This window comes from Mustela lutreola, chromosome 1, assembly GCF_030435805.1.
Source record: "Mustela lutreola isolate mMusLut2 chromosome 1, mMusLut2.pri, whole genome shotgun sequence".
NCBI lineage: Eukaryota > Metazoa > Chordata > Mammalia > Carnivora > Mustelidae > Mustela > Mustela lutreola.
Genome location: NC_081290.1, coordinates 200,431,521 through 200,459,279, shown reverse-complemented (window position 1 = coordinate 200,459,279; position 27,759 = coordinate 200,431,521). Strand labels below are relative to the sequence as shown.

The 27,759-nt window shown below is 43.8% G+C and overlaps 2 protein-coding genes across 5 annotated transcripts in view; one reads left to right on the top strand and one right to left on the bottom strand.

Annotated features, from left to right (window-relative positions):
* The window catches only part of APLP2 (amyloid beta precursor like protein 2), an 86,274-nt gene that overhangs the window by 11,342 nt on the left and 47,173 nt on the right, over positions 1-27,759 (bottom strand). For 2 of the 4 annotated variants that reach the window (XM_059185035.1, XM_059185045.1), the window contains exons 4-11: positions 12,452-12,564; positions 11,297-11,496; positions 10,751-10,959; positions 9,418-9,585; positions 6,263-6,393; positions 5,053-5,127; positions 3,477-3,635; positions 2,405-2,533 (exon numbers count right to left, since the gene is read on the bottom strand). In XM_059185035.1, coding sequence (XP_059041018.1) covers positions 2,405-2,533; positions 3,477-3,635; positions 5,053-5,127; positions 6,263-6,393; positions 9,418-9,585; positions 10,751-10,959; positions 11,297-11,496; positions 12,452-12,564 — 1,184 coding nt within the window. The remainder of the gene's footprint in view (positions 1-2,404; positions 2,534-3,476; positions 3,636-5,052; positions 5,128-6,262; positions 6,394-9,417; positions 9,586-10,750; positions 10,960-11,296; positions 11,497-12,451; positions 12,565-27,759) is intronic. The other 2 variants (XM_059185054.1, XM_059185062.1) reach the window with 1 other exon arrangement.
* On the top strand, positions 23,714-25,917 carry LOC131838641 (mitochondrial folate transporter/carrier). Its single transcript, XM_059185071.1, has one exon. It carries the CDS (start codon positions 23,829-23,831, stop codon positions 24,774-24,776), a length of 948 nt encoding a protein of 315 aa, XP_059041054.1. The 5' UTR covers positions 23,714-23,828; the 3' UTR covers positions 24,777-25,917.

Genomic DNA, 27,759 nt, shown 5'->3' with positions numbered 1-27,759 from the left:
AAAGTACATCTCCATGGAGAGGAGGCCACTCATGGATTTGCTTAGTGAAGTAATTGCTTGAAATGATTATCATGGTGAATAACATAACAAGTTTATTCACATTTAACTGAATTAGTTAGTCCTTCCAAAATTTATGCCAAGGTACAAGTAAACATGATTTTAGGGAGCGATAAAGACTTACTTACAACAGTTCTAGGTTGTTCATGTTTTTTAAAAAAGGAAAAAACCATCAAAAATGGTCATTTACTCTTAAAGCTTTTCTCAGGGTGGAAATGAAAGGTAACCTGGGCTAACATCCACCAGAAGGCCACAGTGAGGCTTTATGTCCCCGTAAATGACGCAAGCTAATTCAGGATGGTTACACTTGCAGTTACCATGCTCGTCCTAAAGAGGGCGCTCTAAGCCTATGGCTTAATTAGTGGGCTTGAAGCCATTAGTATGGTCAACATGGAAAAAAAATTAAATGGAAAGATGCTTTTTTGTAGATTGATGTCTCTCTGACCTTTAAAAGCAGGGATGAAAGCAATTTAATTTTATATTTGCCATTCTTTCAATCAAGTAAATTGATGGGAAAGCACAAGAGTAAGTGCCTTAGAAAATGCAAATGGAAAATGAAAATGCACCACCCACAGTCTTTGCAAGCGTGTGGATGCTGTTAAACTTCCCATGATTTACAGAGCCATTTGATTGAGGATGGTTCTTGTGCCCCCAGAAGAAACAAGAGCAACAGCGTGGAATACAGGACACCCGTATCTTCCCAGTGAGCCCTGAGCTACAGCAGGTGGGGTAGGAGAACCAGACCGTTCACAGCGCAGACTGAACATGCATGCCGCAACTGGCTGAACGTATTCAGCGTTTTCTAAAGTGTAGAAAACAGGGAACATGCAAAAGTTTGTGTAGTTCAGCAGCCAAGTTCTACTAGAACTAAGAGCTTAGAGCACAGAGCAAATACCATAGAGGAAGAGCCGGGTTTTACCCCCGGGGATCTGCTAAGAAAGGAGGGCGTTCTACTCCCCACGCCATCTGCTGTGGCACTTGTGAGCCTGCCAGCAGACAACTCCTTCCTTCTACTCTCCTTTCCTTCTACTCTCACGCCATATACTGCATGATAATCTAGATTCCCCACAAAAAAAAATCTGAAGAAAAAAAAAAGTCATGTTTTTTGTTTATGTTTTCTTGTTTGTTTTCAAAAAAACGAAGCAGACCTGAAATCTAGCCCCTGTCAAGGTGGATGCATTGTTCCACCTATACTTCCTGGAAGCTACTCTAGGACTTGGCCTACTGCCTTCTCTCTTACTCCAACCAGCTCAAAGCAAAGCCTTGAGCTCCAGGTCCATGCCAGATGCCTCCTGGGGTCCCCAGAGCCATCCCTGTCCAAATTCTCCCACTCTTTCTCGTTCCCCCAAACATCCAGCTTCTGGAGTTAACTCTGTATGTGTAAGGGTAGTTCTTCATCTTCATGGCTACTGTAATTAATACTACACTGATGGTGAGTTGCTCAAGGGTACACGTGGGATTCCACTCTACAAGGTCAGATGCTAGCACAGGGTCTGGCATGTGGACAGCAGGCTTTCCAACATCTGAACCAAGGGAGCAGCCACCGCGGTTGCAAGACTTCTGGGCTGACTGCCTTGCAACCGTAATACACACTCGGCAAGAGGCTGGGAGGCGAGTCTCTGGGGAGATGGGCAAGTCCCCGCAGCTAAGTGCATCCCATGGACACTGGGCAGTCAGCACAGCACTCGATTTAAAATAGGGGAGGAAATTAAATATGATCAGTTGTGTCATGACAAGGCCCTCTAGGAAAACCAACAGGCTAAACTATTAGACTTGCTGGTTTATAGGGAAGCCAGCAGGCTTGTAGGCCAGGCTTCTTTTCTATAAACACAAGAAGAGTAAAACGCAAGTTAACGGAGGATACTGAAATTAAGAGGATCCAGAAACAAATCTCTCCAGATCACTGTAAAGGAAAGCTGGGCCCCGCATGGAACAAAACCAAGGAATGTACCACTGTCTGTCTCAACTAAAACTCATGTACAAAACAAACAAAACAATTTTTAGAATTACTTGATACAGTTGCATATATCCATTCATTCATCTGAATGAATGGAAATGTGCAAACTATGTATCATTCAGATATGTATATATCTGTACGTATTCAAATATTCATTTTGGTGGTACCCAAAATCAGAAATAAACAGGTATAAAAAAGACTGAAAAACTGACTTAGCCCTTCAATATAATTCATGCATTCCTAAACTTCCAGAAACTCTTTTAAGTAGAAATAACCTAAAAGAAGAAAGTACGGAAAAGGGGTTTCTACTATCAGCACCGCCCGACCACTGATCTAAGCAGTTTCCCCACTAGAGATGCTCCCACCGCAATTTCTACTGTCTAGTTGTACCTGGGATTTCATCTGGGCTGCCTTTTCTGGGTCAACAGCCAACACATGCTGGTAATGACGGATGGTATGCAGGCGATCTTTGTTCTCGGCGCGGACGTAACGCCGCAAGGCCTGGAGAATGCGATGAGGCTGCAAGAGAGAACAGTAGTTTAAAGACCCGGACACTACAGAGTGAAAATAGGCAGGAAAGCAAAGCTTAAAAGCACTCACCTAAGAATGTAAAGTCCAGTCAGGCATAAGGATGAAAGCTGTGCTTTTTAAAGCTTTTAGCTTGCCCAGTAGCAAGAAACTAACCTTTCCACAGAAAGTACCAAAAACTAAGTTCCAAAGTTATACTGGCTCCTTAACCAACAGTGTTTTCCAGAATCTCTAGCCCACTCTCCCACTCAATCTCTCCTCTTTACTGGGTTAAGCATCTGACACCTTAATTACAAGGTCAGCAGCCCCTGTGTCACCCAGAAAGACTCTACTTGCTCACTTAAGAAGGATACCAATTAAAAAAAAAGAAAAAAGGAAGAAGGATACCAATATCTTACTTTCCAGTACTTTCCATCCCCCCAAAGCAAGGGGAGTTAAGAGATTAAGTTAACATTAATTTAAGAGATAAATTAACATTATAGTTAAGAGATAAAGAAGCAGGAGGCCACTAGCACAAAGGGCTTTGAAAAAAGTTCTTTTACCCCTTTGTTCATAATCTTATTTAGAACAGAGTAAGTGCCAAAGCTTTGAAAGGCAGGTTTTTATTCTTTGAAAGTAAAGCTACTACAAAATTCAATAACTGAGTAACTACCAACCAGTATCGTGAGGTCAGACACTTCTGTATCACAATCGGCACACACAGGCAGAAAGTGTGGTGCTCCGGTGACCTAAGCACATACTAGAACATGGTACCTCTTTCTCCCTGCTCCGCTTTCCTTGCCTCCTCCAGCCTCGCCGGAACTCATCATAGAAATGTGATCATTTTGCTGACCCGTGTATCATCATCCGTGGGTTCTACATGTGGCCTACACTAGAGCCGGCAACCCCGACGACAGCGCTCGTCGTCAGTGACCGGGCTCTGCACACCACTTACCCGCGGCGGGTCGGACTGCAAGGCGGCAAGGTAATTCTCCAAAGCCATTCGGCGGCGGTCATTCAGCATGGCTTCCACTCGAGCCAGGTGGGTTTCCACCAGTTGCTGCTTCTCGCTGGCTGCCTCTTTCTCCAAGGCTTTCACCATAGCTTGGAAGTGCTAAACCGAGAAAGCAGGAATGGCATGTAATTCACGGCGCCTGGAGGAAGTCTAAGCAAACAGCCTGAGCCCCCATTGCTCTTCTCCTCGCCCAGAGCCTGTGCAAGTCGGTAACAGGGTCAGAGGAGTGGAGCAAGGGTAAGATCCAAGTACACTCTGAATGCTGTCAGAAAAATCACAACCTCATCCAATGAAAGCATGTTCGATCTGAGCATCAGAGTCCAAATCAGCACTTCTGTCGCTGAAATCACCAGTGTTGCAAGCCCAGTGTGGGCTTTCTCAATGTGCCCTGCAAGAGGAGGAATGCTGTCCTTTCCACACTATGGCCAAGGCGCCCAACTTCCAAATCCTGAGACACAGACCAACGGGAGCTAGAGTTTGAAACATATCCCAACAGCATGGTAGGTTATGCTGAGTCATTCACATCAAAGTCCTGAATGAAGGGCAAGTTATCTCTGAAGTACCTGGCCAGGCTTGAAGGTAAAGTTTGAAGGCCGTGGAACTAAATTTCTCTGCATAGGATGCACTGACTATGTAGAAATTAACACTCTCAGATTTTCAGAGTGATTGATAAAAAAGAAAAGGTGTCCCAATAAAGTCTTAACATCGCAAGAAGCTAGACTTCAGTGAATCATAAACACAAACTGTTTTAAAATGCAACCTGCTTTATGAAACCCAAATCAGTCTTATAAATTGCTATCCCTATTCCTAGCAACACTCTCTTCTATTCAAGGGGCACCCAGCTGCTGCTAAGACTCTAAGGTTACATTCTTGCAAAGTTAGAAGATGGACTGGTACCTCAAAGTGTCTTATTGTCTGCCTTTTGAATTTTGAAGAAGTGTGCAAAAACAGAACTCAGGGGGCGCCTGAGTGGCTCATCCAGCTCAGTGTCAGACTCTTGGTCTTGGCTCAGGTCACAATCTCACCGGTCTTGAGATCGAGCCCCTACCCACGCTCTGGAAGGAGGAAAATTCCCTCTGCCCCTCCCCCAACTCACACACACTAATGCTCATGCACACACACGCACTCTCTTTCAAATAAATAAATCTTTGAGAGAGAGAGGGAAAAAAAAAAAAGAATTCAGTACTGCTGAAAAACAAGTCACAGCCTAAGAATGAAGATGACCGAGGATTTTTGCCAGGAGAGCAGAATTAACAAACAGAGGCAGCTAAGGTTGCTTTCTGGCATGAATTCGGTGTGTTCTGGTTGGTTTGCTTTGCTTCTACTACAGGTGATCAGTTCTAGAGAATGCCAGTTTGGAGGTGAGAAGAAAAAAAAAAAAGGCCACTTAAAACGTCCCTGTAACATAAGCTCTCGACTGAGAGACAGTGTCAAACTCTAATTTCCTGGGCGTCTGGCTCTGACTGGGTTTCAGAGGGCCAGGCTGCAGGCTCTGTCCCTAGAGAACGCATCCTACCTGAATGAGAGTCTGCCTCTCTGCTTTCGGGAGGTTCTTGGCCTGAAGCTCAGCCTCTTCCCATTCCTTCTTTACCTAGAACAAAGGTCAAAGCCACGATCACCAGAGAATCATCTCTGAAACAATCCCCCCATTTTCTAACACCACCGCCAGGCCCTGAAATCTAATAGAGGAAACTGTACCATATGACCCCTCACGAGCTCAGGGCTGTTCAAGCTTGTTCACAGAATTACTGTCTCAGAAGCTCCCAGACCATGACCATCCCCAGACAGAGCCTCAACTCCATGACCTCCCTGTTCTAGATAACCCCAGGCGAGTTATTTAAAAGTCTTTGTGCCTTAGCCTCCTCACAAATGTAAAATAATGGGAGTGAGCACCATGTTTTATACCTACTTCTCAGAACAGTTGTGGATAAAAGAAAACGACAAATATTCCCCGAAGTATAAGCCCAGCACAGGTGATATGTGAGCTTTTAGGCAGTATTCAGACAAGAAATTCTTTTCAATTTTCTTTCAGTCTTCCTAAGTAACTCCAGGAGAGATCTGCACTATGGCTCACCAGGTTGCTCTAACACTTACAGCTCTTTTGAGTAAGCATCCTGAGGGGCACCTGGGTGCCTCACTCAGGCTTCTTGTTCAGTGGGGAACCCACTTCTCCCTCTCCCTCTGCTGCTCCCCCTTACTTGTGCGCATGCACATGCTCTCTCTCCCTCTCTCCTCGCCAAATAGAAAGATAAAATCTTAAAAAAAAAAAAAAAAAGAAAAGAAAAAAGCATCCTGAGACTCAGAAACTTCAGCAGGCAACAGCACCTAGCTAGAGTGTGTTAATTCAGGTTTGCCCTCGTCTATTTTTACAGCTACCTGTTCTAATGGCAAGACACTAGCTTTCTATTTACAACAGTTAAATAGTTTCCCTCCTTAAAATAAAAAAAATTTTTAAAAGCTAGTTCACAGCAAAGAAAAATAACAAGGATGTAATGGTTATAGGAAGTGCTCCACAGAGTCTGAACACGATACGTACTCAGAGTAATTATATTATCGGGGGACAGGTGCTGGGCTTGCCTAGAAGAGGGCCCCGCTAACCTCTCACACTTTACCTATCCTAACAAAGCATGACAATCTGAGGGGAATGGTGTCCCTTTTCTTCAATGATGAAAACCCTACTACCCAATGCCAAACACCAGGAGCCTAAGGGAAGTGCCAAGCTTTACCCTGTCCATCCGGTTGCGGTGCCGTATTTCCAGCTGCTCCTTAGCCTTCTGGAAGCGGGCATGCTCATTGTCATCTGCAGAGGTCTCAAAATACACATCGACATCATTGGTTGGCAGAGGAGTTGGGGGAACTGAAAAGAAATGACAAGAGGGGTTCCCTTTGGGGGTCAAGCCCAACACGGAAAGTGCGTTGGGCTCTAGGAAGAAGGCCGAGCAGAGCACCTGCACGACGAGCTAGCTGGCCTTGCACTGTGCTCCCAGGACACGGTGCTCCTGTTTGCCAAGACACCACTTGGTCAGATCACAGTGCTCCATCTTCCTCACGTGACATTTGGCCACCAGGCCAGTCCGTGCCCCCCTGCTATCTTTGGCACCAGCCAGGCACCTACTTAAGGACTTCAGGGGAAGAAAAAGAAATCCTCAATACCTTCCCACAGTTCCTGAAATCATAAAAGCTAAACTCTAATCATTTACTGCTGTCACTGATGGCTCCTAGCCAGAGACAAGGGCAGGTATCAGACCTGCAAAGGCACCTTCCCCAAATTCTCCATTCTGAAAGGAACTTTAGTGCTGAATGGTGTTTGCACAGAGACTGCGTAGAGGAAGTCCAAGCGGCTTAGCTCTAATGTTTTAGTTACAAATAGGACTGAAGAGGTCTTAGAACACCAGGGATAAGAGGGACGACACTAAGTTGCTGTATTTGACAAGGACACACCACATAGTGCGAAGATACTTTGGGAGTTTCAACCCATGGCACTCACTGGCCTTACGAGGTCACCATTAGAAAACACACTCCCTGCTGGTCAAGCATTAAGGGCTTACTGGCCCCAGGCAAGTGAAGAGCTAGCAGCACAATGGTGCCAAACCGTATAAAGGAAAGGTTTGAGATGACAAGTTTACCTGCCTGACCCCTTAAGAAATACAAAAACTGGGACTTGCCCAGTTCACTCCCAATTTCCCAAGCCAGGGCGGAAGGACAAAGAACTTGCTAGTACAACTTGCTGTATAATATTAGAGCTAAGTGGAGAGCCAATACCAAACCCAATGAATTTCAATACAGAAATAAAGTCACCTTACTTCCAGAACTGTGTAGCTGTAACACAACACTGAAATAACTGTAACTGACAAATGCAACTACAAATCAGTCAGCCACTCCAAAGTTCTGCCGCCAAAGCATCTTTCCCTCAGCTTTAAACCTAAAAGCTGCGACTAAAATTTTGTCAAGAATGTCTGGCTCCTACATAAAGTTTAAAGACGATCGCCATAGCCAATTTTCAGATTAACCAAATTAGAATACACAGCTTCACAAGCCGCCTTCCCCGTGATACTCCAAAGCTCCGCTGGGAGAATTTCAAAGCCCTGAAGTCCACCGGTGCCAACCGGTGCCAACGAGCATGCTGCCTTCAGCAACGCACGTCTGCAGCTTAAAGGCTTATGTGTTGGAGACAGTCTTCGGTTCCTATCACTGGGCTGGATAAAGAGAATATAAAACTCAAGCTGCCTCCAACCCCTGGAACAAAAAGGTAAAGGCAGAGCAGCCCCAGAGCTCTACTGGAACCCAGAACTACAACCATGTCCTTCTGTCCATGTGAAAACAACCAGCTTAAGAAACCAGCACATTTGCCCACCTCTGACCCCTCCGGGGAGGGGTACACACTTGACCAGAGGCACAGTGATGCTTCTAGGCTCTCAAAGCACTCAACCGGGGACCCCACAGATCTATGAACACCAAGCTTCTCTGTGGCAAGTCTTCCCTACCGTAACCACTAGGAAACTACAATTCTGTAGACTGCAGAGCCAGGAATGTAGAGGACAGCCATTCCATCACAGCTGCCAGCACTATCTATGTGATCCTCTGGGAACAACTGTCTCTCTGCATTCAGGGGGATCTTTAATGACCCAATTCCTCGGGATTCACCCCCAAATAATGGGTGTTGCACCTTAGTTTAAGTAATTTACAAAGCAGGAAGTATCACAATAATTTGTCTTTCCTGAACAAAGAAGTTTCTGCCACCAAAGTTCCCTAAGGACTCATATTGTTTCCACACTTTCAATTATTTCTAATAAAAACAGCTTTTCTACAGAGCAGCAGCTGGAGTGGAGGTGCTAAAAGCATACCATATCATGTTAAGATTTAAAACAGCTTTCGGTGGGGGAGGAAAGAGGAACATGAAGGTATCTGAATGAAAATCCATCAGAAGCTACAGCCCAACATCTTTAAAGCAAAAGCCAGAAAGGACCAGCAACTCCTTACTCTAACGAGCTCCAGGATCAGAAATGAGTGTTTAGCCTGAGCGAGGATTTTCCACACACATGGACTAGCTAGCACTGCGAGGTAAGACAACAGGGGCCTGAGAAAGGGAAGGGAGTCACCACAGAGAAAAGTCTAAGTTCTCCTACCCGTGTCTAAGTGAACCCAGCCCAGCTGAACAAACCACTGAACGTCCTCTGTGACCAAAGGACACATGAACTAAAATTCTTTCACTTCCTAACGGTCTACGTGATCCAGCGTTGCCAAAACCCTGGAGAAACAGAGGTTACCATGCAACTGCAGAGCTTACTCCCTAGAATGCATAAATTAGCAAGACATCTCGATATTCTGGACTCTCAAAAAAAGGTAACCCTAGGGTCACTTCTCTAAAGAGTGGGCACCCCCTCAGCCAGCACCATGGGGGTGGGCGACAGGGTAGCCCCAAGACAAGAATAAGAGTGAGAAGCCCAGGAACAAGAATGGGCAGAACTCAGGGCCGCTGTGCTGACCATTCTGTGCCTCTCCACCACAGCCAGCCACGGTCAAGGCTGCCATCCCCAACCAACACAGACGTGTGCCGAGAGCCCACAGATGACAAGGCAGGATGCAAAAACAAGCCCCCGGGCTTTCCCACTGGGCCAGGGAGGGGACACACCACCAGCCAGCCACCAGCCACCGCCACCAGACCCACGGTGAGCATGGGACACACAGAACTGGGCTCACGGCTGCCAACAGGAGAGCAAAGCCTAGATCGAGTAAGCACAAAGAGGAGGGGAGGAACAACGACAGCAAACACCTGTGTCGGCGGGAGCACGACACAGACGCAGTCACGAGGACGGCCGGGAGAGAGACAGAACGCCGGACAGACAGGGCCACGGCACGGAGCCCGTGCACCGAGACTTACTCATCGCTTTACACACAGCCATACAATAATCCTCAGACTCAAAATTGTTCCTGTTGCCTCCGCAGCCGCCATATATAAAGCGCACGCACTTTCCTTTGGAGAGGTCGAAGTACCAACGGGGCATCACGGCCCGGCAGGGCCCCGTCATCGCCTCCTGTGAGCAGACAGCTGTGTGGAAACGGTCAGAAGGTCAGCAGGACAGAGGCAGCGGCTTCACGCGCTACCCAACTGCTACAGGCCGGTGACGGCCATGCCGAGCCCCCACGGATGCAGAGCCTCCACGGTTGCTGAGCCCCGCTGGGACCTCACTGCCCTGGCCAGCTAGCTCACCAATTCCAGCCCGTCGTTCAGGGGGATGCAGTCGTCCTCCCGTTCTGATGGAGTGAAGGCAAGCAGGAACTGAAAACATTTCTCCCACTGAAAGCATTTCTCCCACTGTCTGGAGTCTAGACCAAAACGGGGGGATTCTGAGTCTCACTGCTCTGGGAGCCTCACAGTTCTGATCTGGCAAGCGGAGCCGTCTGCCTGACTTGTCCATCATGTTGGGGTCAAGGACCAAAGGAGCCCAGTGCAGGGACAAAGGCTGCTTTAGTGGTGACCACCACAGGAAACGCTACTTAGGCACCCAGGAAGCATGCGTGGGCATTTTTATGTTCTCCAAGGTAAATCATAAACTTTTAGACTTTTTCAGTATTTCCCCAACACGGAGTCCTAGATAATTCTTCAGAGTCTAATAGCTTCAAATATACACTCAGCAGAAGACTGTGTGTCAACAGGTCTAGAATGGACACAACCTTTTTTTCTCTTTTTTGGGAACTGGCAAGATGAAAATCCTTCACCAGTAGGTTGTTAAACTTCACCCTCCCCGTCACAGACATCTTATAGTGGACAAATTTGGCAGCCTACAGATGGGAACACAAGAACCAAGAAGTCACTTCCATTCTAGAAGGCCGGGGCTTTAGAACACTGAAGAGGGGGCCTCCCTCGGGGAGAGAACATTTTGGGCTGCATGTGGAAGAACCCTGCCCAAGCATAAACCACCTTATCTCCCTGATTCTCTGGTCTGGTCCTTCTTCTCTAGTTGGGTCCTTATAACACAAATGAGAGTTTCTGATTCAATTTCAGGTCCATCCCTGGGTGTGTCAACTGTCAGACCCCTCAGGGGCCTGGCCCCTCAGTGGTAACACGGCGCCTCCAGTGTGCTGGCGAGCCCATCTGACATAGCGCCCAGGAGCACCACCTCTCCTATGACTTACCTGTGATGAATGCAGTCCAAAATTGTAAGCAAGAATTACCAAATGGATTTTAATGCCACAGCTTTATATCAGGTTACCTTTAACGTCGTGAGTAATTTCCTTTTCTGAAATTGTCCCATCGCTGCTGGGTTCAGTTGGGCTCTCCTCATTGTAGTCATCTCCTTTAAAGGTGTCGTAGTAATAATCACGGTCTTCCACCACTTCCTCCCCTTCCTCCTCATCCTCCTCGTCCTCATCCACAGCTGCTTCTGTGAAGTCCTCCAAATCTGCTTCAGTAGGAAATTCACTAAAGGTCACAACAGAAAAGGAAGGTTAATACCAATTCCTATATGCACAGCACAACAATGATTCTCCTCCCTATTCTCAAACACAAAAACAAGAGGCAGGAAAAAAGCTCCACTCACAGCTCACTGGGCCACTGCAACCCTTAGCCCAGCTACACCAGCAAAAGGGCAGACCTGGTGGGCAGGGACTGCATTAACGTGCTGCAAGTCCTACTAGAACAAAATGCCGCCTGGCTCGACTCCTGTGGAACAAGGGGCTGCCCACTTTATCCAGAGGCGGGCACTGGCAGGCCCCGGCCACCAGAAAAACCATTTCACAGGTGCAAGACAAGAGTTTACCTCTTGTAAATATCATAGTCTTCCTCTTCATCCTCCTCCTCTTCTTCCTCCTCCTCCTCCTCCTCCTCTTCCTTTGACACAGTAGATTCAATCATCTTTGTCTGAGGGCAGCACACATACTCAGTGCCGTGAAACTGGTCTACCCCACAAGGCAGCAACATGCCGTAGCGATATAAAGTCATTCCCTGAGTCAGACAGGCCTAAAGGAAACCCACAGGTCCACAAGAGAACATTAATATATTTGGTCAAGTAGTCCGCAGTCATTAGCTTTATCCAAAAGAAATGCCTATCAAATCACTATGTAGGGCGTCCGGGTGGCTCAGTCAGTTAAAAGGCCGCCTTTGGCTCAGGTCAGGATCTTAGGGTCCTGGAATAGAGTCCCACATCGGGCTCCCTGCTGAGCAGGAAGCCTGCTTCTCCCTCTTCCTCTGCCTGCTTCTCTGCCTACTTGTGCTCTGTCTCAAATAAATAAATAAAATATTTTTAAAAAATCACTATGTAATGCTTTCTCTCATGGACATATCAATTTTCTGTCAACAGCTGTGATGCCATTATTTTAAGAAGATTTACAAATTTTGCTTAACGGGCAATGGGAAACATCATCTGAGCCAGGAACAATGAAAGACCAAAGTTAGAAAAAATTAAGGAAAAGGGAATTCTTCTAGTAATTATCAATGCTGGCTGAAGGTGGTCAGCGATAACTTACATTCCTTGCCGTGAGGGCATGGTGTCAGAATGTGGCCAAAGAAACTGACTAGTGATCCCTCTTAACTACAGAAGGCAAGTATAAGAAGGCTATTTCTCCTCCCAGAAGAATGAAATGGCATCTAATCCTATCGGTATATATGTCGAGACAGGGTTTTCTATATAACTGGCTATTTCTACTCTAAATTCCTAGGGTTGGGATGGCCTCCTTAGGAACCCAACTGACAGCATCCTTGCTTTTTTAACATCCTTGACTTGAGGGGTTGGTCAGTCAACACCGTATTTTCCCATGAAAATACCCTCCCAAATATTTTTAATTTAGAAGATACAAGTAATCTTACATTTTGAAGAGATAAAGGGAAAATAAAATTAACTTGAAATCATGGGGTTTGGAAGAAAATGCTCCTTTGTCTCTTAACCAGAAAAGCAATACATGATCCCTTCTTTTACCTCTTTGACCACAGTGTGCCAATGCTGGTGATTCTCGCACACCTCCATCCGCTCTTTGTGGAAAAACTGGCACTTTTCTGGAACTAGTAGAACATCACTTACGAATTCACCCACTAGAAGAGAGAAAGCTTTGTTACAGGCAAATCTGATGATTCAAGCTAGCAAGGACCCTCACTGAAGACTAGGACAGTTCTGTAGTGGGGCAGGAGCAATCTCAAATGTATAAAAAAGCTGATGGGCCTCTCTCATCTTCCAAGGTCAACTGGACATTATAGATCCAGGCAAGCAGCCACAAGAGCTCAACATTCTGTTACAGTCATGGTCCATGGGACTTTCCTCAGTCTTTCCAAACTCTAAAATCCCTTACAGTCCAGCTGCAGGGCTAAAGCAACACATGATGGGTAGAGCAGGAATAGGACCCCCATCCCCACCATTCCATGACCTCAGACACACACAGATAGTCCTCTGAGTTCACATGCATTCATATTCCTAGTCTCTTATTCCCTAATTCTGCTCACATTAAGTTTTGGGGTTTTTTGGTTTTTTGTTTTGGTAAGATTTGTTCATTTATTTTACAGAGGATGGCGGGAAGGGCCAAGGGAGAGAGAGAGACTCTAAAGCAGACTCTGCGCTGAGCACACAGCCCAATCCCACTGCCCTGAGATTATGACCTGAGTCGAAACCAAGAGCTGGATGCGTAACTGACTGTGCCACCCAGGCGCCCCAGTTCTAATAACAAAATAACAAAATTCCAAGAAACTCAGGGTGTTCTTCGGAAGTACGGATGACTCTTACTTTAGCCCCTTTGTGTACCTAAAGATACACAGCTCTAAGACAAAGCACTGTAATAAGTGAACTGTAATAACGCATTGTCATAAGTGAATCAAGAACGACTGCTTGATGGAAGGGAATGGGTGCTTCTGCGATGGAAAACTCTGGCAGATGCTACTTTTTCACCAGGTGACCAGCCTAACATGAGGTTTGTCACTGAAAATGACAAGATGACAAATGTGACGTGCTAAGAAGAAAATATCACTATACAGTCTTTCTGCCAAAAATATGTTATGAATCTAATCATGATAAAACAATAAGACAAATTCAAATTCAGAGATATATTTAAACAAATGACCTAAACTGAAAAAATATCAAGTCATGAAAGACTTTTTTAAAAGGAACTTGGGAACTGTTGATCAAATGTAATGTTTTATCCTTTTTTAAAGGAATGCTATAAAGGACATTATTTGGACATTTAGAGAGAAAATGTCCAAGGTATGATTTTTATATTGTAGTTATATAGGAGAAAGTACCTGCTCTTAGGAGGAAAAAAACTGAATATTTAGACGTGAACTGTCATTATGTCCCAACTTACTTTTAAAGGGTATAATAACAACAAACAAAAAGTTAGATAAGATGTGCATGTGCACATGTACACACACACACACACACACACACATACAGAGTGGACAGAGAAAGCAGAATCGGAAAACCTCAGTAAAGGGTATAAAGGTATGCACTGTTATATCTTTTCCTATAGGTCTGAAACTTTTCAAAAATATTAAAGCTGGGGAACGCCTGGTTGCCTCAGTTGGTAAAGTGTCTGCCTTCGGCTCAGGTCATGATCCCAGCATCCTGGGATCAAGCCCCAAGGCAGGCTTCCTGATCAGTGGGGAGCCTGCTTCTCCCTCTTCTTACGCCGCTTCCCCTGCTTATGGACTCATTCTGTCTCACATAAATAAATAAAATAAAATAAATATATATTTTTTTAAAATACAAAGCTGGAAGGAAAATACACATAGCTGTTCAAAAAACAGAACGTGATCTTTCAGAAATACACACTGACATATTTACAGGAAAAAAAAAGTACTATCTGTGATATGTTTCCAAATTAGCAAGGGTGGGTAGGAGTGGGTCCACAGACAATGGGAGAGTGACTCACAAAATGATGATCGTTACACAGCTGGACCACGGGTACGTAAGGGTTAAAACTATTATTTTTCGCTATGTTTGGACATGTTTGTAATTTCCATAAGAAAAGGCTAAAAATACATCTATCATGGGGGCACCTGGCTGGCTCCCGTCAGTAGAACATGTGATGACTCTTGATTTGGGGGTCTATGTGCCTATGTGGTGTGTAGAACTTACTTTAAAAAAAATATTCATGTATCACTGGGTCATCACCCAGAGATTCTGATTCATTAAGCCTAAGGTGGGACTCAGTGATTTTCACTGAACAAACATTACAGAGATTCTGATCCATCACCAATATGCTCCACACCAGTTCTCAGTGGAGGAAAACAAAGAGAGGTTGTGTGCTCAGCTCCGGAAGAGATGCAGTAAGTAGGGGCAGGAGAAAGGAAGCAGGCAGCTAACCTCTGAGGTTTCCTTTTCTTTTCTTTTCTTTTTTTTTTTTTTTTTTGAAAGAGGAAGTGAACAGGAAAGTAATCTGGCCTAAGAAAGGTCTCAGGGCTTTGAACTAGTGGAAAGTCTATGTAGAACCACTAGGTTTGTCATTGTGGCCTGGTCCTCCAGGATCGCTCCCTCCAGGCCTCAGTCTCTGGGCACTACAGAAGTCAATCCTTCCATGACCCAAGTGGCAAGTGAAAGGAGTCCTTGATCTACTTTAAGGGGGGAGGTGTGCTCTGACATTACAAGCTGGAGCAGTAAACGCACCTCCCCACATAAGACAGCCTTTCACAGGGTAATGACATTTCACACTATTATTAGCACAAGGGAACTGGAGGGGCCAAATAGCTCCATCTGACACTAACGCAGGAACACAAAGTAGTAAGTTAGACACAGTGTTGCCTTGACGCCCTAAAGGCTCTAAGGTACATGAATTTTTTCAATCAACCAGGCACAATCAATGCTTTAAAAAAACAAAATCCCCATGGGTATATGAGGAGAAACAATCGTGACACTCGACCACGTCAGAAATCACTTAAACTATGACATCCAACCACCAACCCATATTGTTTTAATGGGCTCACCCTGTATTGATGAGGCAATTTTTATATTTAATTTATGAAAAAGGCAACAAAAGAGTATATTCAAAGGCAGTGTGCACAGGGTTAAATGCTGGGGTTCAATTTCAGCACTATTGTTACTAGCAGAGTGGTCTTAGGCAACTTACTTAATCCTTCTGTGCCTCGGTTTTCTTACCGAGCTGTGAGGATGACATAATATAATATGCAGAGCACAGAGAAAGCTTGGAGCAGAACCTAGTGCACGGCGCCCACAGCAGCAGGTGAGTGTGCCAGCTCTGATTACCGATGCTAATGTTGCTACAGCCTTGACATGAGTAGCTTCACACAAAGCAAACTATACATATACCTATAGTTATTATACAGAAATCTGTAATTTGTAAAACCACAATTTTGTGTACAAATGCGACATCAGAAAAAAATTTAAAACAGCAATTTTATTACTAGATATGCAGTCTATTAAAAACAATAAACCGAGTTTAAAGAATACAATGGAATACTATATATCAGGTGAAAAATGAATGAAAACTACTTATATCACACCTCAGACACACTCCAAAACGATGTAAAGTAAAAGTTGTAAGAGGTCAAGTAGAGAATTATACCACTCATGGAAGTTTGCAAACACAAAAACAAATGGTCTGTAGATACATACATATATAGAAGTATAAAAACATGCGAGACAGATGGAAGGTGGGGGGGTGGGAAAAACAGGTGATGGGGATTAAAGAATATGGCTATCATGATAAGTGCTGAGTAATGCAGAGAATTACTGAATCACTAATATTATATATCTGTAACTAACAATAATGTACGTTAACTACACTGGAGTTAAATTTTTTTTTTAAAGATTTTATTTATTTATTCAACAGACAGAGATCACAAGTAGGCAGAGAGGCAGGCCGAGAAAGATGGGGAAACAGGCTCCCTGCTCAGCAGAGAGCCCAATGTGGGACTCGATCCCAGGACCCTGAGATCATGACCTGAGCTGAAGGCAGGAACTTAACCCACTGAGCCACCCAGGTGCCCCTGGAGTTAAAAAATTTAAATTAGTAAAAATATAAATAAAGAAGCTACTTGAACTTGGGTTCTTCCCCACCCCTCAAAAACATGTGAGAATAACATGCCAACAAGGGGGCAGTGGTCACCTCAAGAGCAAGGGAGGGAAGAAGGGAGGAAATGCAAGGAAGGATGGGGTCTTGGAACATTTCAAGCAAACCTGGCACAATGTTGAAGAACTTGAATCAGGATGATGAGTACTGAGTGACCACCATATTGTGTTATCTTTTCTGTGTGCTTCAAGTCCTGTATTTCAGAATTAAGTTTAAAATGAAAACTTTTAAAATGCCAGTGACTTAATAATTAACTCTATGCTATACTGGAAAATTAAATGTCTCCAATCCTTAGCTATTCCATGACTGAATCAATCTGTCTGACCTCTGAAAACCAGAAGAGAACATCCCTGAATCTGACAAGAAACTAAAATGTAACAATAAAAATTTAAAAAAAAAAAAAAAAAAAAAAAAAGAATACTCTTTGACTCAACGAATACAATTCTAACAACATACTCTAAGGAAATAAGTCAACAAAGATATTTACTGCGTTGTTGTTAATATCAAAAATTAACCAACTTAAATGCCCATCAGCAGGGAATTAGTTCAATGACAGTAGCTATATACAATGGCATACCATAAGGTCACAGGTTTGTGTCTATATGTAACATGGAAAAAACTTCCATGGTAGTGATTAAGTAATTTGAAAAATCATTAAAGAAATAGGGGTGCCTGAGTGGCTCAGTCGGTTAAGAATCAGACTCTTGGGGCAGGGTGGCGGGGGAGGAAAAGAATCAGACTCTTGGGGCACCTGGGTGGCTCAGTGGGTTAAGCCATTGCCTTCAGCTCAGGTCATGATCTCAGGGTCCTGGGATCGAGTCCCGCATCGGGCTCTCTGCTCAGCAGGGAGCCTGCTTCTCTCTCTCTCTCTCTCTTTGCCTGCCTCTCTGCCTACTTGTGATCTCTCTCTGTCAAATAAATAAATAAAATCTTAAAAAAAAAAAATCAGACTCTTTGATCTCGGCTCAGGTTTCTATCTCAGGGTAGTGAGTTCAAGCCCTATGTTGGGCTCCACACTGGGCATGGAACCTACTTAAAAAGAAAAAAATAAATAAAAATAAAAATCATTAAACAAATAAAGCAGGAAACAAACCCCATATCTCTACCATTCTTCCTTCAGCCTGGTTAATTCCTTAAGGTCAAATTTGTCTTTTATTCAAAGATATATAACTCCCCAAGAGTAGTACATAATAGATGTTCAAATGTCAACCTTAAAAAGAAGCAATAACAAAAAAGCACATGAAGTATGACCCCATTTAAGGGAAAAAAATGCATTTAAAAGCACACATATTTCCATGTGTGTCCAAAAAGAAAAAAATCTTTAAAAGAAAAAAAGACTTATTTATTTAATTGACAGAAAGAGAAAGAGATCACAAGTAGGCAGCAGGCTCCCCGCTGAGCAGAGATTCCTGATGTGGGGCTCCCTCCTAGGACCCTGAAATCAGGAACTGAGCAAAGGCAGAGGCCTAACCCACTGAGCCACCCAGGAGCCCCAAGAAAAGTCTTATATACACACCAAACTATTAATCATGGTGCAAAAAATGGAAATTAGTATTTTTTTAAAGATTTTATTTATTCATTTGACAGAGATTAAAAGTAGGCAGAGAGTCAGGCAGAGAGAGAGGGAAGCAGGCTCCCTGCCGAGCAGAGAGCCCGATGTGGGACTCCATCCCAGGACCCTGAGATCATGACCTGAGCCGAAGGCAGCGGCTTAACCCATTGAGCCACCCAGGTGCCCAGAAATTAGTATTTTTGCTTCCTCTACCTTCTTCTATTGAAAATAAGCTTTTGGGGGCTGGGTCGGTGGCTCAGTCAGTTAAGCATCTGCTTTCGGCTCAAGTCACGATCCTGGTGGGCCAGGACTGAGTCCGCATCAGGCTCACTGCTCAGCAGCGAGTCTGCTTCTCCCCCTGCCCTTCCCCTCCAATTATGTTCTCTCTCACTCTCTCTCAAATAAATAAATAAAATCTTAAAAAAAAAAAGAATGAATGAAAATAAGCTTTTTATCTTTTTTTAATTTTTTTAAAAAAGATTTTATTTATTTATTTGACAGAGAGAAACCACAAGCAGGCAGAGAGGCAGGCAGAGAGAGGAGGAAGCAGGCTCCCTGCAGAGCAGAGAGCCTGATGCGGGGCTCGATCCCAGGACCCTGAGATCATGACCTGAGCCGAAGGCAGAGGCTTTAACCCACTGAGCCACCCAGGTGCCCAGAAAATAAGCTTTTTAAACAAGAAAACTAAAGACGAACCCATTTCAACCCCAACATCAGTTCTGTCACTTCCCTGGTACTTTTTGGCATTTGCTACATTCATCAGAAGCTTCTAAGAAAAAACAAAAAATGAAAACAAAAACAAAACCAGACTTGAGCAGATCGGATTACTCTGTTTTATAGAAGAACACTGAAAATGGTTTGGTCTCAGTTTAGAATTTTACCGTTTAAAACAATCCTCAATTTAATCAGACAGGCTATTATAAACAATGGCCACAATTTCCCAAATCACTGGACACAGAAGGTTGTATTGTTTTCACTATTTAAGAAGCTGATCAATGAAAATGGCAATTTAACAAAACCCAATGAACTTAAGATTTTCTTTAAGCTGCACTCATGATCCAGCTCCAACCTCCACCCACGCCTTATGATCCTGTGATTCTGTCTCTCTCTCAGAACGTCTCCCCCATAAGCAGGGCCATGACAGCCATCAGGTTTTAGAGCTTTTCCAGAGTTGCTTAAATTCCTTTTAAAAAGAACAAAGGTCATGTACTCACTTGGGAAAGCCCTCAACACCAACACTCACATTTTTTTTTTAAAAACCTACTGCAAAAGTACTCTCCAGCTGCAGGTAGGAAGACCCATGTCTGTTATGCGGCCCGGGAAGCTCGAAACAGGCGGTGGGGGACACCCTCTGTCATGAGATGGAGCCAAGAGAAATGACCTGACCATCGAATGCAAATTTCTGTGAGGTCCAGTGGCCACCTAGACTAGCAGATGTCTCAGAAGTAAACAGGGCTCTGAGGTTAAAGACCCAGGATAAGAGATGCCTGCGTGGCTCAGCTGTTAAGCATCTGCCTTCTGCTCAGGTCATGATCCCAGGGTCCTGTGCTCCCTGTGCTCCCTGCTCAGCGGGAAGCCTGTGTCTCCTTCTCCTACCTCCCCTCCCCTGCTTGTGTTCCCTCTCTCGCTGTCTCTCTCTCTGTCGAATAAATAAAAGCTTTTAAAAAAGAGAGAGACAGACAGACCCAGGATAATTCTCATGAGCAGAAACACTCCAGCGCCCACAGTGGGGACTGGGTGAACTGTGGATGGGCTGTCATGAATTCAAAGGTAGAAAACGAGCTGCTAACAGATGCCTGTGACGGACCGTAAGACCCCGAGGTGCAGCTGCCAAAGGCAGCACCCCAAAGCCTCTGAGAATGAGAACTGGCTTTGGCAGTCATCACAGTCACACTTTCTGTCCAGATCTCAATCCATAAATAACCCAAAACAAAAACAGTCACGGGCTCACAAAGCTCTCTTCTTTTGGTACAGGAGCCAGCCTACATAGAAATGTCAGGGATGACTAACTCCTTCCCCCACAATACCAGCAGTTTGGCTTCTTCACACATCACAAACTCCGCTCTACTTGGATCATCTTATCTATCTACCTACCTATCTATCATTTATGTACATTTTTAGAGACGAACAGGAGTCAATGAGTAGTAGTAACCTAACAAGGTCATTTTGAGAAGCAAGAGACTGAACTGAAACAGGTCACACTGATGGGTCCTTAAGCATCAAAAGAGGGCAGAGCTGAGTTACATGAACACTTGAGGTCTGCCAGGCAGTAATTCTCTTTTTTACTGTTATCTTTTAAAGGAAGTTCTACACCTAACATGGGGATCAAACTCACAACCCTGACATCAAGAGCTGCATGCTCTAGTGACTGAGCCAGCCAGGTGCCCCATTAGCTAGTAATATCTTCAAGGGGGTCTCAGGGCCGAAGCTAACCATACTTCTACCATCACTTTGTTCCAACAAGTGGTATTCATCTTACTATGCACAGGAAGAATTACTGTGGTTCTTCTGGTGAATAAAATGTAAAGAACTCTTACTTTCTACTGGATCCATATTTAGTACAGCCCGTATGTTAAAAGAATTCTGTATGGTTGTGTAACTCCCTGAATATACTATAAATCATTAAACTATAGACTTTTAAATGGGTGAGTTATATAGAATGTGAATTACAGCTCAACAAACTTGGTCTTTTTTTAAAGCAGAGACTGACTGGGGAGCCTGGGTGGCTCAGCTTATTGAACGTCTAACTCCTGATTTCAGCTTAGGTCATGATCTCGGGGTCGTGAGAACGAGCCCCGCATCAAGCTCTGCACTGGGCATGGAGCCCGATCCCCAGGATTCTCTCTCCCTTTGCCTCTGCCTCTGCCTCCACCCCTCCCTGCCTTTCCTTCTCTTTCTATCAAAAAAAGCAAAGACTGATTATTTATAGGAGGTGCTGAGTACATATATATACTGAGGATAACGGAACTGGAGGCATCAATATGAGCTAATATTTCTAATATACGCATGTAGCTATAGAACTATGGATTTATGTGTACGTGTATATGTATATATACATGTATTTCTTAACTCTGTCTGCTGAGTGGGCCCAGAAGCAACAATATCCTAGTACTCATAATGCCCAGACCTGGTTTCTAAATACCATTCTCCACTGAAAGAAACCAGGGCATCCTGGAGAAAAGGCACACTCCAGGGGTAGAAGCAGGAAAGCATAGGATCAGCCTGGATCATCGTTTTGTCAAATCTGGACAATGAGTTCATAAGGAAATTGGTGAATGTAGACAACATCTGAACCAGGTGTTAAGTTATCAAGGACAACCTGTAACTCCTAGTATCATGCAGCATGAATGACGCATCTGGCGTAGTCTCCTCAAAAATACAGAAATCAAAAGAATTGTAAGAGGCGCCTGCCTGACTCAGTCAGTTAAGTGTCTGACTCTCGATCTCAGGGTCATGAGTTCAACCCGTGTTAGGCACGGAGCCTACTTTTTAAAAAAATAAATAAAAGAATCATAAGACAAACCCAAATTGCAAGGCATTTCCACAAACTAATTTAATTTGTACTCTTCAAAAATGCCAAGGTTATGAAAGACAAAGAGAGACTAAATGCAATGTGTGATCTTGAATTAGATCCTGACATTACTGGATAAAAGGTGAAACTTGAATAAGGTCTGTAGATTAGATTTAGATCAATGATAATTTCCTGATTTTGATGATATGGTTACATAGGAGAATGTCCTTGTTTCTAGAAAATCTACACTGAGGTACTAAGGAATAAAAAGACATCACTTAAATGACTCAAATGCAAAAACCCAGGAACAGAGGGCAAGGGTTGAGGGTGTTGGGGGAATAAATACAGTTAATTTTACCGTATCAGTCAAATGGTAATAGTTGGAAAATCTGAGGAAAGAGTATACAGAACTCTTTGTACAATTTTCTAAGCATTTCATAAACTTGAGATTATTTTTAAATTATTCTTTTTTATTTTTTAAGATTTTATTTATTTATTTGACAGAAAGAGATCACAAGCAGGCAGAGAGAGAGGAGGAAGCAGGCTCCCCGCTGAGCAGAGAGCCCAATGTGGGGCTCAATCCCTCGACCCTGGTTGGGATCATGACCTGAGCTGAAGGCAGAGGCTTTAACCCACTGAGCCAACCAGGCGACCTAAATTATTCTTAATTTTAAAGGCAAAAGCAATTCTAAAAGACTATCTCCGGAATGCTTTCTAAAAATATGGAAAAGAGGAAGTGGTGCTAATTATGAATCAAGCTCAGTTCTACTTGGGTGCTCTATGGGGAGATGGGGAGGGGAAAGGAGAAAGACATTAAAATCTACTTCTTAAGGGGCACCTGGGTGGCTCAGTCCATTAAGCCACTGCCTTCGACTCGGGTCATGATTCCAGGGTCCTGGGATTCCTGCTCAGTGGAGAGTCTGCTTCTCCCCCCACCACTGCTCATGCTCTCTAATAAATAAATAAAATCTTAAAAAATAAATTAAGGAAATCTACTTCTTAAATGATGACAAAGAAGAATTGGCAGTATTTCTGTCCTGCTACCTCCCTTGAACTCCAGTCACCTGGTCCCTTACTAGCTTAGCCTCAGGCAACTGTATGTATTTAAGAAGGTGTCTAAATGGGTACAGGTATAAACACAAAGAATTGTCTGAATTAAACATCAAAGACCATACAATACAATACAATACTCAGTGTCCACATGCAAAGAAAGTATTGAATAGTTGATGGTCAAACTGTCCTTTATACATTTAAATTAACAACAATATCATTTCACTGTTTGATTCCCTTTTTTTCCTTTTTCTTTTTTTAAAGATGTATTTATTTATTTATTTATTGACAGAAAGAGATCACAAGCAGGCAGAGAAGAGAGGAGGAAGCAGGCTCTCCCCTGGGCAGAGAGCCCAATGCGGGGCTTGATCCCAGGACCCTGGGACCACGACCCAAGCCGAAGGCAGAGGCTTTAACCCACTGAGCCACCCAGGTGCCCCTCACTGTTTGGTTCTTAACACTGAAAAATTCAAACTACATACAGCATATTGGAAAATAAAGTATTAAAATGTGATTTCTGTCGTGTACCAGCTATGGTAAGCAGTCTTGTCTTCTAATTATCATTAAAAAGTGTATCCTCTGTTCTAAACACAGTCACTGTACTAGAGGACAAAGAGGATGAAAGTAGGTCCCTAGTTTCACAGTGTTTACAGCAAAGTTGGAGAAAGATCCCGAAACAGATCATCACTGTACAGGGTGACAGATGCAATGGCAACAATGGGAGAATTTCAGAAATCTGTGTATCTGGACAGAAAATATAACCAGGATGAAAAGTTTTCTTTAAAGGAGGAAGCCCCTCACCTGGGCAGCTCAGTCAGCTGAGTGTCTGACTCTTGATTTCTGCTCGAGTCACGATCATGGCATCATGAGATCAAGCGTCAACCCCCAACCCCCAACGCCCCGTTGGGTTCTGTGCTCAGGGGAGTATCTGCTTAAGATTCTCCCTCTTCCTCTGTCCTCCCTCCACCCCTGTATTGGCTCATGTGTGTGCATGTGTGTCTCTCTGTCTTTCTCTCAAATAAATAAATATTTAAAAATAAAATAGGCCCACCCCGCCACCCCACCCCCCCGCGGTTTCTGTTCTTAGGCGGCGACGGTCGCCACGGTGGCGGCCACTGCATCTCCTACCACCTCCGCGGCCCTGGGCGCGGTATCAGCGGACCCTGGGACTATGACGGGCCAGGGACAGTCAGCGTCAGGGTCGTCGGTGTGGAGCACGATATTCCGCCACGTCCGGTACGAGAACCTGGTGGCGGGCGTGAGCGGCGGGGTCCTGTCCAACCTCGCACTGCACCCGCTCGATCTCGTGAAGATCCGCTTCGCTGTGAGTGATGGATTGGAACTGAGACCAAAATATAAAGGAATTGTGCATTGCTTGACTACCATTTGGAAACTTGATGGACTACGAGGCCTCTACCAAGGAGTAACCCCAAACGTGTGGGGTGCAGGTCTATCCTGGGGACTCTACTTTTTCTTTTACAATGCCATCAAATCATATAAGACAGAAGGAAGAGTGGAACGTTTAGAGGCAACAGAATACCTCGTCTCAGCCGCGGAAGCTGGAGCCATGACCCTCTGCATTACAAACCCGTTATGGGTAACAAAAACTCGCCTTATGTTACAGTACAATGGTGTTGTTAACTCCTCACAGCGACAATATAAAGGAATGTTTGATACGCTTCTGAAAATATATAAGTATGAAGGTGTGCGTGGATTATATAAGGGATTTATTCCTGGGCTGTTTGGAACATCACATGGTGCCCTTCAGTTCATGGCATATGAGTTGTTGAAGTTGAAGTACAACCAGCATATCAACAGGTTACCAGAGGCCCAGCTGAGCACAATAGAGTATATATCTGTTGCCGCACTCTCCAAGATATTTGCTGTAGCAGCCACATACCCATACCAGGTCGTGAGAGCCCGTCTTCAGGATCAGCACATGTTTTACAAGGGCGTGCTGGACGTGATCACAAAGACGTGGAGGAAAGAAGGCGTTGGTGGATTTTACAAAGGAATTGCCCCCAATTTGATTAGAGTGACTCCAGCCTGCTGTATTACTTTTGTGGTATATGAGAATGTCTCACATTTTCTACTTGACCTTAGAGAAAATAAAAAGTAAGCTAGAAGAAGATAATTTCAGTACATCTGCTTAAGGGAGCAACTGTTCCTTTGTGTTTGAGATGTAAACCTCGGAAGAAGACTGCACAGCAACGTGGGTCACATGGAAATCAGTCTGTAGTCATTAGAAGTCAAAGAACTGCTAAGACTTTGCAATGTTTTTCCGCTTTTTGCCTTCCCCATTTGTATGGGATTTGGCTACCTCGTCCAGAAATGGCTCCCATCGACACAATAGTAAAACTGACATCAAGCGGAGAGTTTCACAAATTTCTGTATTTCACTGTTCATGTAGAAGCTGATTATAGCATTTGCTAAATGGATTAGATGAATGTGCTTCTTTTTCTGAACTCATTTGCCTGGATTGCCTGGATTGGCTTTAAAATCAGTCTCTGTGCAATAGCAAGAAAATGGCCTATGAAAAGAATTATTATGACTGTTTCAAGGGTAAATTGAACTTGAAGGATTTTGCTGGGGAAAGTACTGCTTAAATCCAGACCATTTTTGAATTGGGAAATTTTGGTGAGGAAAAAAAAAACACTGTTAAGTGTATTTTCGTTTTAATTCCATTGGAATGTGCTAACTAGGAAAATTTGAGAAGTTATATACTTCTCTTCATTTGAGAAATGTCTGATATTTGTTGTCATTAATTTTTTTTCTCGAGGGGCTCTGTAATTGTGGATCCAGTTACATTTTTTGACATAGGTACTTAGTGTCTCGTAAAGTTAAAAAATCTGAATTAGGATTCAGCTGGGTTAGCATATTTGGCTATAAATCAGTGATTTATTCTCATACAGACACGAGAATGATTGGAATATGTTTTTGAGAAACTGTGTGGAAGTGAGAAACTAACTTCCTACTTCAGCTCTCTAACATATGGGTTCGGATCCCAAATAAATGATTAATCTTCATTGGTTGTTCATATTCAGGTTTAAATACAAATTACATTGATGGCCATTATTGATTTTACTTTTATGAGCCATTGCAAATACCTATAAAAGCCTGCCCCCAAAGGATGCCAGAATAATATTTTTATTTATCATAAACCTTTATGAATGCCGTTGCACTTCCATCTGTTTGTTGTAAATAAAACTGGTTTTCAAAGCCATATTTAAATGGGTCTTTGAAAACGGGTCTATTTTTTATATTTTGAAAATGACATTGTTTTAAAAATACAGAATAGTACGTATCTAATTGTATTTACTCTAACCTCTTGTAACATGCACAGGATACTTTATAAATTAAATGTGATGTATTTTTTCATAAAAAAAAAAAAATAAAAAAAATAAAAATAAAATAAATATGAGGGAGGCAGCCCCTTAAGTAATAAGCCTTGAAGGGAGAACTTCCCAAGCAAAGGAAGCAGAGGAAAGGCATTCCAGCAATGAAAGTTGGATGGTGCGTGAATGAGAATGCCACAGTGACGAGGAGCGGTATGCAGAGCAGGGGTGGCAGACAACCTAGAAGGCCTAAGCAAAGGCCATATCATGGAATTTTTAACTAAGCTAGGAAGCTTAAACCAATCTATCTTATAGGGGAAGAAGAGCTACTAAAGGCTTTTAGGTACAAGAAAAACAACTCAATCTTCATTTGAGGTCAGAGGGCAACAGACGAAGCAACAGAACAGAGAAGCACCCAAGGAGGCCACTGTCACCATCCAGGCAAGAAAGGACGAACGGGCAGGAATCCGATGGGAGGAAAAGGATATAAGCCAGACATTCCCAACTTTCAAGTCACAGCACCCTGCGTGTCTCGGTAATGTTTTCATAGCACTTCCAGGCCAAAAGAACATCCAAAAACTAGCTAGTTAGGTCCAACTACTTAATAGTCCTCCTGTCCTTAGTGCTTGCTGGGCACCACAAAACTCCTTCAGCATTGCAACTGCCTGAATCCCAGCACACTTCCTTCTCCTCCCACTCCAGTTACGTTAGTGTGAGCCTGGCTCTTCAACTCAGGAACCACTAAGATACCAGTCCAGAAAGACAGGAGGTCACTGAAGGAATGGAGCCATAGGATGCTGCAACTGTGAATACCTCCAGCTAGTAGTTCAACGTATGTCTGAGAGGTGCCTCCCTTGAAAATCAAAAATACCCCACAATGCCCACACCCTGAGTTTACACCAATGTCCTTGGTGCCTAAGTGTACAGTCTGGGAACCAGGCAGAGAAGCCGTATTGAAGAGGTACGAATCAGGCTTCAAAACTGACTGGATGTGGGGAGAGAGAGGTCTCCCAGATCTCCAGACCAAAGCTCTGGGTGAGGAGTGGAGCCACGACAAAAAGCATGCAGGAGGGGCAACCAGCTACCAAGTCCCGCTGGGGTGCGGTGGGGTAACAATGCAAAAGGAAGAAACGACTTCAAGTACTCTCTATCTCTTGTCTACAAATAACTCAAAAATACACTCCTGTTTCAATTAGTTCATGAATTTTATAGAGAATGAATGAAACCTCATTCCCGGAGAGTTCTGAGAGCCAAATGGAATGGGAGAACATCCTTAAAACCACACCACACAAAAGGTTTCTAGTTCTCACACTCCGGACTGCATGATCTTCCATTTTATTTTATTTTATTTTTTAAAGATTTTATTTATTTGACAGACAGAGATCACAAGTAGGCAGAGAGGCAGGCAGAGAGAGAGTGAGAGAAGGAAGCAGGCTCCCTGATGAGCAGAGAGCCCGATGCGGGACTCGATCCCAGGACCCTGAGATCATGACCTGAACCGAAGGCAGCGGCTTAACCCACTGAGCCACCCAGGCGCCCCTTGATCCTCCATTTTAAAGTGAACAGTGGTAAGTAAGCGCCAGCACTGTCCCTCTTTCCCCCTCTACTGAATACTTTCAAACAGTAACTGCTACAAATTTTAAACACTGTTACTTAGGCGCAGACTCTTCCTGTTATTTTGATACATATGAGAATGAGAAAAGCAACTTATTCCATTTTAGGAAAGGCTTTAATGAAGAGAAGAAGTAGAGCAAGTTAAATTAATGG